At 38.0% G+C, this 13,462-nt stretch overlaps 1 protein-coding gene across 1 annotated transcript in view; it reads left to right on the top strand.

Annotated features, from left to right (window-relative positions):
- The window catches only part of LOC117675585 (surfeit locus protein 4-like), a 21,908-nt gene extending 8,446 nt beyond the window's left edge, over nt 1-13,462 (top strand). Inside the window, exons 2-6 of the mRNA XM_034434389.3 lie at nt 3,753-3,939; nt 6,710-6,786; nt 9,117-9,160; nt 10,269-10,455; nt 12,992-13,462. Coding sequence (XP_034290280.1) covers nt 3,753-3,939; nt 6,710-6,786; nt 9,117-9,160; nt 10,269-10,455; nt 12,992-13,258 — 762 coding nt within the window. The 3' untranslated portion in view covers nt 13,259-13,462. The remainder of the gene's footprint in view (nt 1-3,752; nt 3,940-6,709; nt 6,787-9,116; nt 9,161-10,268; nt 10,456-12,991) is intronic.

Below are 13,462 nucleotides of genomic sequence, written 5' to 3'. Positions count from 1 at the left end.
AAAAGAAAGACTTCCTAAAGTAGGACAAATGCTTCGTTAATTAGAGTAAGGCATTAAAGTATAAGTATCCTTCATGATTTCTGCTCACCAAGGCAGATGGCAAATACCATGCACAAAGATATTTATAGTGCTATTAAAACTATATTCTACACTGAGTTCATACTCACCTTATGGATAATTATTGAAGAACATTTGAGATCCTTGATAGAACAAAGCCGACCATGTTAATCAGTAATTGGAAGTAATCTGAAAACAGTGGATTTAGAAAGCAATGAAAAGAAAACCAAGACGGACTTCCGGTGGCTCCGCGTTCCCCGAATGGACACTCCTTTAGGAGCTCCAGCCCCGTGATTCCGTTTGCCGCTAGAACAGCAAAAATCAGCTGTTCTAGCGGCTTGAAACTCCCCCAGGGAAAAAGGGGGACAGAAGAGCAGAAGGGTCTGGGTAGAGCTCCCCTAGACCCCCAGGCTTTTTTCTTTAAGCCTGGGGTTTGCAGGGTGAGAGCTCCCTGAAAGCCCTTCAGTGCTCCGGATCCGGGACGATTCTGCTCTATGCAGAACAAGGGGTCATGACCACACCAGCAGTGCAATTTTAAGGACTATGAGAAAATTCAAACCTGGATGCTGGCAGAGCAAATTAGGAGAACAGAAAATGCAAGTATTAAACTTTAACTCCGTTTAAAAGAAAAAGGAAAAAAGATGGCGCTTAAGGGCGTTTAAAACGAAACTTACAAGTGAAAGTGATCGTTAAAGCTGCAACATTGTAAAAGCTACCGGATTACACTGCAAGAAAAAGATTTAAAGTGCTAGTGAAATGAAAAAGACTATGGTATTGACCTTAACTACTTTATACTTCTAAATTGTGTGGAAAATTATTGGATTTATTGACCTGATAGCTGAACAAACTTAAACTGGGAATTGAAATATGGCTGACATCAAGGATGGAGGATCATTACTATATGAGCCAGCAAATTCACAATTTGTGACTGTAGAGGTTTTACAAGAACTTTTAAATTTCTATACTTTTGCTATACTGGAATCAATTGAAAGGACTATTCAAAATTATAATCTGGAAAACAAAAATGATTTGCTGGCTGGAAAAGAGGAAAAAAATCAAACTAATTTGTCTTTGGAGCAGGGAAAAGAGGCTGTCAGGAACATGATGGAAGTTGCCACATTGAAAACAGAGGTTTTGGCAGAGGCTTCTATGCAGTTAATTGAAAAGCAGCAAATAGTCTCTTTCCTGCAGACTGATAAACTTTATCGTGACAATTATTGGTTTTATAGACAGAATCCATTTTTAAAAGAGGAAGTGACTGATTATATAAGCAGGAAAAGTCGAAATGGAGGTTTCAAAATGAAGGAGATAACTTTTAGGAGAGAGCGATCTTCAAAGATGCATCAGTCTCAAATCTACATTCCAAAATTTTCAAAAATAAAAGCGGGGAGGAGCAATGCTGAAGGAGAAAGTATTATTGAAGAAGAAGGATTGGAAAAAATATAGAAAGAAAGGAAGAATTGAAGATTAATTTCTTTTGGGGAGGATTTTAATAATAAATTTGAAAAGTCTATTGAAATTAGCATTTTTTTTTCTTTTTAAGTTTAAGTAAAAATGTTTAACTAAAAATGGATAGCTTTTTTTAAAAAAATGACTGTGGTATTAAAATGGTTAACTTTAAAGTTAATGGATAGTTTTCTGAAAGTTTTGAAATTGATATTTTGAAGAATGAATTTAAGAGTTAGAAATAATTAAACTCAATGGATTAATAGTATCTTTAAGGTTATATTCTGAAGAATATTTTATTGAAGTATTTTTTTTGAGAGAAAAGAAAAGAAAAAAAAAGAACTTGAGGACCCACTTGTGGGGGCAATAAGCTGACTTTGTATAAATATACAAAAGAATGAAGGCTATTGCTTAGTGCATTGTAAGCCGCCCTGAGTCTCCGGAGAAGGGCAGCATATAAATCAATTTTAAAAAAAAACAAAACTTAATGAAGTACTAAAATGATTAATTTAAAATTGAATGGATGCAAAATAATATTTTCTTTTTCTTAAAGAAAAAGCTTTTTCTTTAAAGCTTTATGCTTTAAAGAAAGTTTTAAAATGTTTAAATTAGAATTTTAAAAGGGGAGGCTGATGAACAATTTTTAAAAGAGGAGTTAAAGAGGGTGAGGGAGTTTTGAATCTTGTAGCAAGTTAGCATATTTTAGCTTATGTTTAGTTTAATGCTATACCCTGTTTTTGTTCTGGGAAGTTGAGGGTGAGGGTGGGGAGGGGGGGTTGAAGGTTGTGTGGGGATAAAATGGTTGTCTAATTTTTAATATAATTAAAAGATAGATTAAGGTATTAATAGAGAAGTAAGAAAAATGGGGGAAATGTTATAATAAAGGGAATGACAATATTAAGATATGATAAATATTGGAGGAGCAAAAAGATTTAAAAGATGTATTCAGAAGACATATTGAATGATTGATTATGTATTGTTTGTTTATAAAATAAAAAAAAAACTAAAGAAAAGAAAACCAAGACTTAAGTAATCTAATTGTTAATTAGACAGCCATTAATTCCAAAGCTTCCAGGACCTACATGCTTTTTGTATTGGATATACATGTCTATCAACTGGATCTAAGAACAATATAATACTCAGAATTAGAGCCAATTATATATTGCATCTTCTGTCCTATATACTGACCTAATCTGCATATACAATTACAAATCTGTATCTGAGTTACTACACTTTGGGGATACTAATTCAATACTATAAACCAGCATGCAGAATTTCATTTAGCACTAAATAAGACAATAGGTTAGTGCTCATATTTCATAGGAAAGAAATACTGAAACGGGATGAAAAAATAGCAAAAATCAGCCAGAGGGTATTGTTTGTTTAATTGACAAGTTTAGTTGTGATCATTAAACTCTATGGCGATTAAAATCCATAGAGATGAGAGATGATCTGACTCCCACAGTATCTGCCTGGCCGATCCAATCTGGCAGGGTTGAAATCCTCTGGGTTCCTACAATGAAACAATGCCATCTATTGGCACCTGGGAGTGCGCTTTCTCTCTGGCAGCACTTGCACTCTGTAATGAATTTCCCCTCCCCATTTTAGATTTGAATGACGTCCACCCCATTGAAATTTCAGATCTGGCTTCTAGCTCAGGCTTTTGATGGATCTGCTTTTTTTCTTTCCATCCAAATTTGATATCTCTGCAATCTTTGTTCCTTTTTGTTTTGTGTTGGCTTCTTATTCTAAATATTTCTAACAATTTTTAACCATCCAATAGCTCTAGGAGTCAGGTAGATTATAAATTTAATAAAGAAATATCAACATTATCATCATCATCATCTTCCTGACTGTGTGAAAATGAGCCAAAACACTATCAGTAGATTTTGATGTTGCTTCTATTCACTTGTACTCTGTTACATCATCTCATTTTAAGTACACATATTAGAAGGAACAAAACATTATTCAGGTGAAATAGGAAAAAAAAGCAGAGTGGTTGGTAGTTTAGCTTTAGTTTGCTTCATTCAGCAGTTTGAAAGTTGAGGTGTTGTGACCTTTTTCTAATCTTAATACTAAGTGACCTTGCACCAAGAGTAAAACTGTATTTTGTGCATCTATAAATTAAGCAAGTGTAACTGCTTTTTAATGTTCAAATATCCAAAGATCCCTTGACCAACTTCATTGTTAAAATTGACTTCTCTTCTTATGGCTCTCTAATGCTATTCTCCTCTCCCCTATTCTTTTAGTTCTTGCGCGTAACAAAGCATGTACTACCTCATCTGGCTCACCTCTGCCTAATCAGCACATTTTTGGAAGATGGCATCAGGATGTGGTTCCAATGGAATGAGCAGCGGGACTACATCAACATATCTTGGGGAAGCGGTGTACTTTTAGCAACACTTTTTGTGTTAATCAATATGTGTGGACAGCTGGGTAAGAACTCCTCTTTGGTGGCGTTAGGAAGAACACTGACAGTGAGGTGGTATCCTCCATAGAATTTGATGCAGAAATTGGGGCTAAGTTTCAATTGTTTTTGATTTTTTTAGAATGTATTTTGCTTATGTTCAAGAACATCTCTCTGAATATAAACTAGACTGTTCTGTCTTATTGCTAGTGAATTTTCATGTCTGTATTTGTGAGACAACAGGATGAAACTAGAAGGCTTGGGAAAATTGTACCAGGAACAGCAGTTAATTAGAGGAATGAATTTACTCTTTTCCTGCCTTCAGGCTGCATTCAGAAAAACCCAGTTTGTTAAAAATGAACCAGCATTTTACTGTAATAGAATATTTACACAATTCATTTAAAATGTTCAAAAAAACACTAAAGTGTTGGATAGAGTGTTGGACATGAGAAAAAATGAGACACTGTAAATTACCTCTGTATTTTATTTTCTTGGTGCATTTCTTTCACTATTAGCAAAGGTACTTTTTTTCTATTTTAACTTAGTGTATGCTTGCCCTAGCTAGAAAATGTGTAACTATGCATGCAGATAGTCCTAGCTTAACCACCCTAACTGGGATGAATTTTCATTCCTCAGTGTAGTGGTCCTTAGACTGAACATTACATGATGACATTGTTTAGTGATGATAATTCCAGTATTCTCGGTTGCAATCATTAAGCCAGGATAATGCCATTTTTAGGGTTAGGGTACTTTGTCTTGCTGCATTTGCCTCTGCTTCAGTTAACTGCCACCTGCCTATCTTCCTCCATCTCTTCCTTTTTGGCTACTCTGCCAACTACCCCAATCATCCCCAGCTGACCTTTAGCCATCTTTCTCCAGTGCAGTCTTCCCCACCCCTCCCCCAAGCCACCAGATTCCTGGCGGGCTTGCCTCATTTTTGCAGTCTCAACCTATTACACATTTCTATGTGTACACACAGTCTGCCTACCAGGGCTCCACACACCAGATATGTCTCACTGCCTCCCTCCTCTTGTAAAGCCTCAGAAAGGGACAGCAACTTTCAAAGGATCCCTTTCGATGCACACTCTGTGGTTCACATTGAAAGTGTTCTCCAGTTCCTGGAGAACTGGCCTGTGGGGCTTTGATGAGGTGTGGAGATGAACCCAGCATTGACAAAGCCAACCCACAGGCCCTCTGCTCACTCTGCACATAGCAGGAAAGCATGAAGCCCCAGCTGCCCCAGCACAACAGCGCAGTGACCACAGCTCAACATAGTGGTGAGAAGCCCCAGCCACTCCAGCCCAGTGTAGCATGAAGATGCAGCCAACTTCATTGCCACCTTGTACTCAGGTCCCTGCCACCCTGTGTTCCGCCGCCCTAGCGGACTGTCAGTCTTCTTGCTTCCAGTGCTGATGAGACACACATAGCCTGGCTCTTCACAAAGCAGCTGCTGGCCATGCTTTCCTTCCAAGGTCTTGTGAGGAAACCCCTTGGGAAAAAGGCCTTGTGAGGCCAGCAATTGCCTCATGAAGGGGCCAGGCCAGGTGTGGTTAGTCAGCAGAGGGAGCAAGATGGTGAAGGTTAACTGGGGGCATCCGAATGGAGGACAACCAAAAGGGCAGAAATGAGGCAGGAGATACACAGATGGAGGAGTTGAAACAACCCTGTCCTCTGCCAAATGCCTGAATTTTGATCAAGTGACCACAGGGGCACTGCAGTGGTCATATCTTGAGGACTGGGCATAACTACCATTTGTTCAGAGCCACTGTTTAGTGGTCATTGAATGAATGTTTGTTAAGGACTATTTGTATTGTTCACATTTAGTACCACTAAGTGAATTAAAGCCTACTCCAAAATATGAGAACAAAACTGCAGTCTTTAATTGAACTCAGATCTGTGCTCCAGCATGAAGTTTATTGCAGAAAGATGGATTAGCTTAAGCTGCCCTGAGTTTCTTGGAAGAAGAATAGGTTAAAAAAATAATGTAGGTTTGTTTGAAAGTTAATAAACTAAGATAACCCCACATTTATTCTTGAAATTTTAGCCAAAAAAAAAATGATAGTAAAAGAGGCCCAAATTCCCTTGAGTCAAATATAGCTCTGGATCCATGCTCTTGTAGGAGCGGTTTGCCTTTGCCTTCTAAAATGCTTTTTCTAGTATAGCCAACTTCTCCAATGCACCCCTTCCAAGTCCTAATCAAAGTCAGACTGATTAGTTTTCTAGATCAGGAAGGTGCTGCTGTAATAGTCTCTAATGTCATCTAAAAAATAGAAGTCATAAAAGGGATCCTGATAAGCTTAAATTTGTATATATCTGTGTGTACTTAACTACATGAAATACAGGCACTCCTTGTTTTACAACTGTTTAATGACCATTCAAAGTTATGATGGTGGTGAAAAAAGTGACTTACAACTGGTCCTCAGGCTTAAAACTGTTGTGGCAACCTTCATGTATTTATGATGGTTGCAATATCCCAGCAACCATGTGATTCACTTAACGACCACAGTAAAAAAAGGTTGTAAATCAGGTGCGAATCACTAAACAATGGCATCCCTTTAGCAATGGAAGTTATCCCAATAGTGATGTAAGTTGAGGACTACCTGTAGACAGTTCACATTCAATATGAAACAAAATCAATGTGAGAAGATAAATTATTTGTAGTTTTTTGAAAGCAAAAAATATTAATAAAGCTATTTAAAGCTAAATATTGGAAAGAACCATAAGAGAGATAGTTTCTGTATTTTAATTTCATGGAACATTAGTTTCCTGTTACCAAAGTTACTCTTTTTTCTCTTTTAGCTGGGTGTGTGCTTGTCCTAGCAAGAAAGTTTGTTCCTTATGCATGCTTTGGCTTATTTGGAATTATTTTTATGCAGGTAAGTTGAAAATTACACAATAATATCCAAATCCCACAGCCAGAATGTGTGCTGCAATTCATTCACAGGATTTAGTTTCATAATCACATTAGAATTTAATATATTCAGGACTCATACAGACTTCTATATATATTGTGAAAATCTATAATATTACAACTATCTGTATAATTATTACTAAATAAAGTTATAAGTAACTTTGGTGAATACATATTAAATAATCAATTGACAATGTTTTTTCTCTAGAGCTTCTGGGTATTTTAGGGGGAGAATGTATAAAGAATGTTTTTTCATGATTCTTGTGATTGTTACCACGTTATTCTGAGTTGTTTCTATTTTCATCACAGATTTATTATGTGAGAAATAATAAAGTAATGTCAGAAATGTTGTGCAAAACAGTATGCTGCTAAGAACTGGAGATAACTTTGCTAGTCCTCTTCTCAGGAGTACACTGCTCAAAGAGAAGAGAAGAAAAAGATTTATAAGCTGTGGAAAATAAGAGGCCACTGATTGCAAAGGAGAGGATGGGGTACAGTGTTTGTATGCTAAATCCATAAGTAAGGTACAAACAGAAGGGCTGTTTTGTACAATAGAGAGTAGCTGGAAAAAGCAGGGTCTTGAAGATGGTACCCCCTGCAACTGTTTTTGTGAACAGAGCATTTTATTCTTACTTTGCACATATTTGATCTGCACGTACCATTAGGATGATGCTTGCTATCTCCTATGCTTCGTTACTCTTTCTCCCATGAAAATTTACCAGAATTGAATAAATCCCATTATCTTTAGGACACCATCAGGCTCCTTATTATTAGCAAATTATTATCATAGCCTTTTTGAATTTCTCATACCGTGATACTACTGTGGTTTTTTTGCACTGTAGTCTCTAGTCTAGTCTACTTTTAAATTTCCCAGAAAAGCATCTCAAACATTTCAAATTCTGTTAACTGAAAACAGAATGCTTATAATAAAACCAATATCATATACTGGGATGTATTTATAAATTGTTGCTAAAATATGACAAAAAGAGAGAACAAATTAAAAACTATCATAAAATGGATGCAAAATTTGAGAGAAATAATTACAATGGACCAATAGGAAGATCAATGTAAAAATATTAAAATTTATTCCAAGCTACAATTTAAAGGAAAATTGATATAAAATGTTCTATAGATGGTCTACAACATTGTCAGTGATTGCCAAAATAGATAAAGCAAAAAATTCACAAATGTTGGAAATGCCATAATACAAAAGATCATTTTGTAACATGAGATAGTCATGCAAAAAATCTCACAAAATATTGGAAAGAAATGTGTGAAAAAATAGTAATAGTGTTTCTACTAAGCATAATCCTAAAAAACATAAATAAAAATTATTTAGCAAGATACATTTTGACCACAGCAAGAATAAGCCTACCACATTATTGGAAAATAGATATCTTGGCTATGATATTGGATTGGGGTACTATTATTGCTGCAATGGCAAAATTGCCATTATATATCCACAATATATGTTTACAGATACTTTACAGAGCAAGGCAGACTTAAATGTCGAATACCTTTTTTCTAGGATTTAAACAGAAACTTTAAAAAGTGACTAGTGTTTGTTATATATATCAAATATCTTAACAAAGTCTTATAGTTGGCAGCGAAAAGGGAAGAGAAGGGGAAGATGCAATCCACTTTTTCTTTCTCACTATGATTTCTTTGCTTTTTAATTTAAACAGTATTTTTGTGTCTTCTTTTCTTTTTTCTGTTTTCTTTGCATTCAATTTGATTTTTCATACTCTTTGTATTTCAACACTTTAATAATTAATATACTTAATTTTTATTTTGTAAACAAGAAAAGTGTAGTATAATGGTGGTGTTGCACCAGCAGTTTGGGAGCCCAAGTTCTACTATCCAAACCTATATGGAGGAATTAGACCATGCTTAGCTATCACTTCTCCGCATTTAAGATGGCTACAAATTGGAAATCTCCCGCTCAGTTGCTGAATGGAAATTGCTGCAGGATTATTTAAGCAGTAACTTTCCCAACTGCTTTTGATTGAGCTACTGTGCTTCTGATCATTTAGAAAAAATACAGAGATGCCAGTTTTTTAGCCATTCCAAGAATGACTGACACCCCAGCCAAAGATGAAAGAACCAAGCCTAAATCACAGGAGGTTGTATGAATGTGTCCAGTTAACATGCAGAGTGGTACTTTAACAAGGAGAAATGGTTCCTATTCCAACAATGAAGTCATGAAACCCTGCAATAATTGTTCATGGCTGTTCAGCCAAAATGGTAATTGGTGTCCACAGAGTTATTATCTCCCATCATCTGTTTGTTTTTCAGACAATTGCCTACAGTATTTTATGGGACCTCAAATTCTTAATGAGGTAAGTGAAGCCCTAAGGCTCTATCTGTTCTGTCTTCCCAAGGAGAACTGGCTAGATATTTTGGCAAAGATTCCCCATCCATGTATTCATATAAAGCAAAGATCAGGGGTGAAATGTTCCTGGTTCGGACCGGATTGCCAGTAGCGATGGCGGCGGGTGGTTCAGAGAACCGATAGCAAAAATCCCTCCCCCCCCACCATGCCCAGCTGAGCCGCACAATCATCAGAGGCTTTTTTTTTTTTTTTACTTTTAAAAGCATTTTTTCTACAACTTCTTCTGACGAAAAAATGCTTTTAAAAGTAAAAAAAAAAAAGCCTCTGATGATCGTGCAGCTCAGCTGGGATCGTCAGAGCTTTTCAAAGCATTTTTTTCTGCAACCTCTTGGCCGAAGAGGTGGTAAAAAAAATGCTTTGAAAAGTCTCTGACGATCCCAGCTGAGTTGCCTGATCAGCAGAGGCTTTTCAAAGCATTAGAAAAAATGCTTTGAAAAGTTTAAAAAAAAAAAAGTTGGCCACGCCCACCCAGCCACATTACCCACCACCACCAAGCCACGCCTACAGAACCGGTAGTAACAAATTTTACATTTCACCCCTGGCAAGGATGCTAATTTTAATTAATGTTAAAAATTTTGTATGTTTAAATTTATGTCTGAGAAGAGCTTTATTGCCAAGCTAGTGATAGAAACAAATTACTGTGAAATGAATGGGAGAGCTAGATTGGTCTAACCCCAAGATAGCAGTTTAGTGATACACAATTCAGTAATTGACTGGAACTTGATCCAACTGCCTTGTGATTTTTGCTATTCAAAAGATTTCCTGTAGAAGCTCCTAGCTAAATTCTGTTTCAGTATCCTTCATTTAGCACTCTTGAATTAAATTTGTTTCTACGAGTCCCTGCCTATTGAAAGAATGTCAACAAAGTGCCCAAAGCATCTACAACTGAACTTTTTTACCTTTAACTCTTGAATACATTAAGGAGATTATTGACCAAACTCATAAAAGTCTAGCTGCCAGGTACTACTTTGATACAAATTATGACATTTGATATTTCTATTCTGGCCTGAAGAATGATACTGGGTCCCCCTCCCTCCCCCCATTCTTGTTTGTAGGAATTTGGCTCTTGGGGGTGGATTGCTTTTGTTACTTGCAGAATCTCGCTCTGAGGGGAAATCTATGTTTGCTGGAGTTCCTACTGTGGACGGTATCTCACCACGGCAATACATGCAACTTGGCGGCCGTTTACTCCTTGTTCTCATGTTCATGACACTCCTGCATTTTGAACTCAGTCCTTTCACTGTGAGTGACATGTCATTTTGTTTATTTTGTGTCTAAGAAATTGTCAGGTAGTCACTCTACAAGTACGTAGTTTACAATCATTTGTTCACAACTGGCCAAAGTTATGATGGCACTGAAGGAACTTACAACCAGTCCTCAAAGTTGCAATGCTCCCGTCCCCCGGTGATCATGTGAACAAAATTCAGACACTTGCAGCATCCATCGTTGCTTGGATAAAACTCCCCTCATCCCATTCTTTCCTCATTCATAGGAGTTGTGCTCTTCTTCCTCTTTACTCACTTGCACCCTCCTTTCCTGGCCCCCCCGGACTTAAACATGTGTACCTCACGGTCTCTTTCCCTGCCCTTCCTGCACTCACACCAATGCATCCTAGAGTGGACCATCTTTCCCTGGCTTCCCTGCATTTGCACTCACACATGCACTCCACACGCTCTTTCCCTGGCTTCCCTGTGCTCATAACCCACTGCAGCACTCTCCAATTAGTGCACAACCTGCACCAAGATTCACCCAACTCTCACCTGGGACTCCTTTTGCTTCCTGCTTAATGACCCACATGTTGTGGGGTTACAACAGTCGGGATTTTCTAGGTTGCCATTGCTAAGCAATGCGCTCACATGTCACACTTTATTACCACATCACTTAGTGAGGACAATCTTGGTCCTAACAGCCGTCATAACTTGAGGACGACTTGTACTGATAATAATCCAGAATTTACAACCATTTGTTTAGTGATTGTTCAGAGTTACAACAGCACTGAAAAAAGTGACTTATGACCATTTTTCACACAACCATTGCAGCATCCCCATGGTCACATGAGCAAAATTTGGGCGCTTGGCATATGACATGTATTCACAATCTTTGCAGCATCCCAGGGTTATATGATCACCATTTGTAACCTTCACAGATGGCTTCCAACAAGCAAAGCCAATGGGGAAATCCACATTTGCTTAATGACATGATTTGCTTAATAGCTGCAGTCACTCTTTTAACAACTGTGGCAAAAAAGGTTATGAAATGGGGCAAAACTCACTTAGGAACTGAAATTTTGGGCTCAATTATGATCTTAAGTCAAGGACTATCTGTAGCACTATTCATGAATTAACTTCCTCAAGATTAAATTAGATATTTAATTGATTCTTTCAGTTTTAAGCAAGTCTTCTCAGCCAGTGAATTGCAACTGCTGACTGGTTTATAAGTCCAGGCTGCTCCAATTCCAGTAGTGGTGAAAGACAGGAATGGAAGAACCTTATACAACAGGGATCACAAGCCCCGGGCCGCAACCCACGAGTGGGTCATGGCCTGTTCGGAAGTGGGCCAAGAGAAACAGGCACACACATTTGCACAAGCTGCTCACACAGAACCATCCCCTCTCCCCCCCATCGATCCACCAAGCTGGAAAGCAATGGCCATAGTACTTAGACTTACCGTATTTTTTGGAGTATAAGACGCACCTTTCCCCCCCCCTAAAAGAGGGTGGAAATGTTGATGTGTCTTATACACCGAATACAGCCATTTTTGGCCTCCCGAAGCCCCACCCCACTTGTTTTATTTTTGTGAAAATCAGGCCCATTTTTCATCTGATCTTTGCAAAAACAGGGGCGTTTTTGCCCTCCCCCAGCCTCCAGGAGCACTCTGCAGGCCTCCCAAACCCTCTGCGTGCCTCATTTTTCACAAAAACGGGTGACAAACGGGGCGCGCAGAGGGTTTGGGAGGCCTGCAGAGTGCTCTTGAGGGCCAGGGAGGGCAAAAACTTTTTTTTTTTATTTACCTCTTCGAAATCTTGGTGTGTCTTATATACCGGTGCGTCTTATAGTCTGAAAAATATGGTATCTACTGCTTTATAGTGCTTTACAGTCCTGTCTAAGCAGTTTACAGAGTCAACATATTGCCCCCAACAATCTGGGTCCTTTTACCCAACTCGGAAGGATGGAAGGCTGAGTCAACCTTGAGCTGGTCAAGATCGAACTCCTGGCAGTCGGCAGAATTAGCCTGCAATACTGCATTCTAACCACTGCGCCATCACGGCTCACAGAAAGGTTGGGGACCGCTGCTCTAGAACTTAAACTCCATCTGAATTTTGGCCCAATCCTATGACTCTTTTGCTAAAACATCATTAGCATTTCTTTATTTCTTTCCAAGGTCTATTTGTTCTTTAGAGTCATCATCACACTTAGCTGCTGGTACACAATTTCAGTATCTCATAAAAATAATGAAACAGATATTAATATTTATGGCTGTAAAAATGTAATTTAAAGCATCTAAATTTCAAATTGATTTAGAACCACTGCATTACACTTTGCCATTCTTAACATTTACAGTAAAACTATAGTAAATCATCTCACACACACACATAATATAGAATAAGGAGTGACAGAATTTATTTTATATTTTTATTTTGTCTTGTTTTAGTACATTTTGGGCAAATTAAAATCCTGAAATTGTATCTTTAGTATATTTTGGATCTGGGGAAAAAGTTGCCATTAAGGCAAGAAGCTGTAAGGAGCTAATATACTGCATTTGTCCTTTCCTTTCCCAGATTTTCCAAGATATTTTTGGCATGGGTCTTATCATTTTGGTAGCCATTGGTTTCAAGACCAAGCTTGCTGCTCTTACTCTGGTCATCTGGCTTTTCATAATCAACCTGATCCAGAATGCCTTCTGGCACATCTCCAGCTACAGCCCCCTTCATGATTTCCTCAAGTATGACTTTTTCCAGACCATGTCTGTCATCGGTGGCCTGCTACTTGTTGTGGCATTAGGACCTGGGGGAGTTTCCATGGATGAGCACAAGAAGAAATGGTGAAGATGGACTGTATAGGCTTTAGTGGGAGGGCGGGGGAGGGTTGGGAGGAAAAAGGGAGAGGAGATAAACTACTGCTTTTACAACCTGTGTAATCTTTGACTCTCTTGAGATTTATCATAGTTCACAGTTGCCTTATCAGGGTAGGAAAGCTTTTGTTTTCCACCCTGTTTGAGACATGTAAATTAAAATCAAATTATATATGCA

The sequence above is a fragment of the Pantherophis guttatus genome, chromosome 2 (assembly GCF_059756535.1).
Source record: "Pantherophis guttatus breed Tessera chromosome 2, ASM5975653v1, whole genome shotgun sequence".
Taxonomy (NCBI): domain Eukaryota; kingdom Metazoa; phylum Chordata; class Lepidosauria; order Squamata; family Colubridae; genus Pantherophis; species Pantherophis guttatus.
Note: the sequence above shows the minus strand (reverse complement) of the source record. Positions and strands in the feature narration are given on the sequence as shown.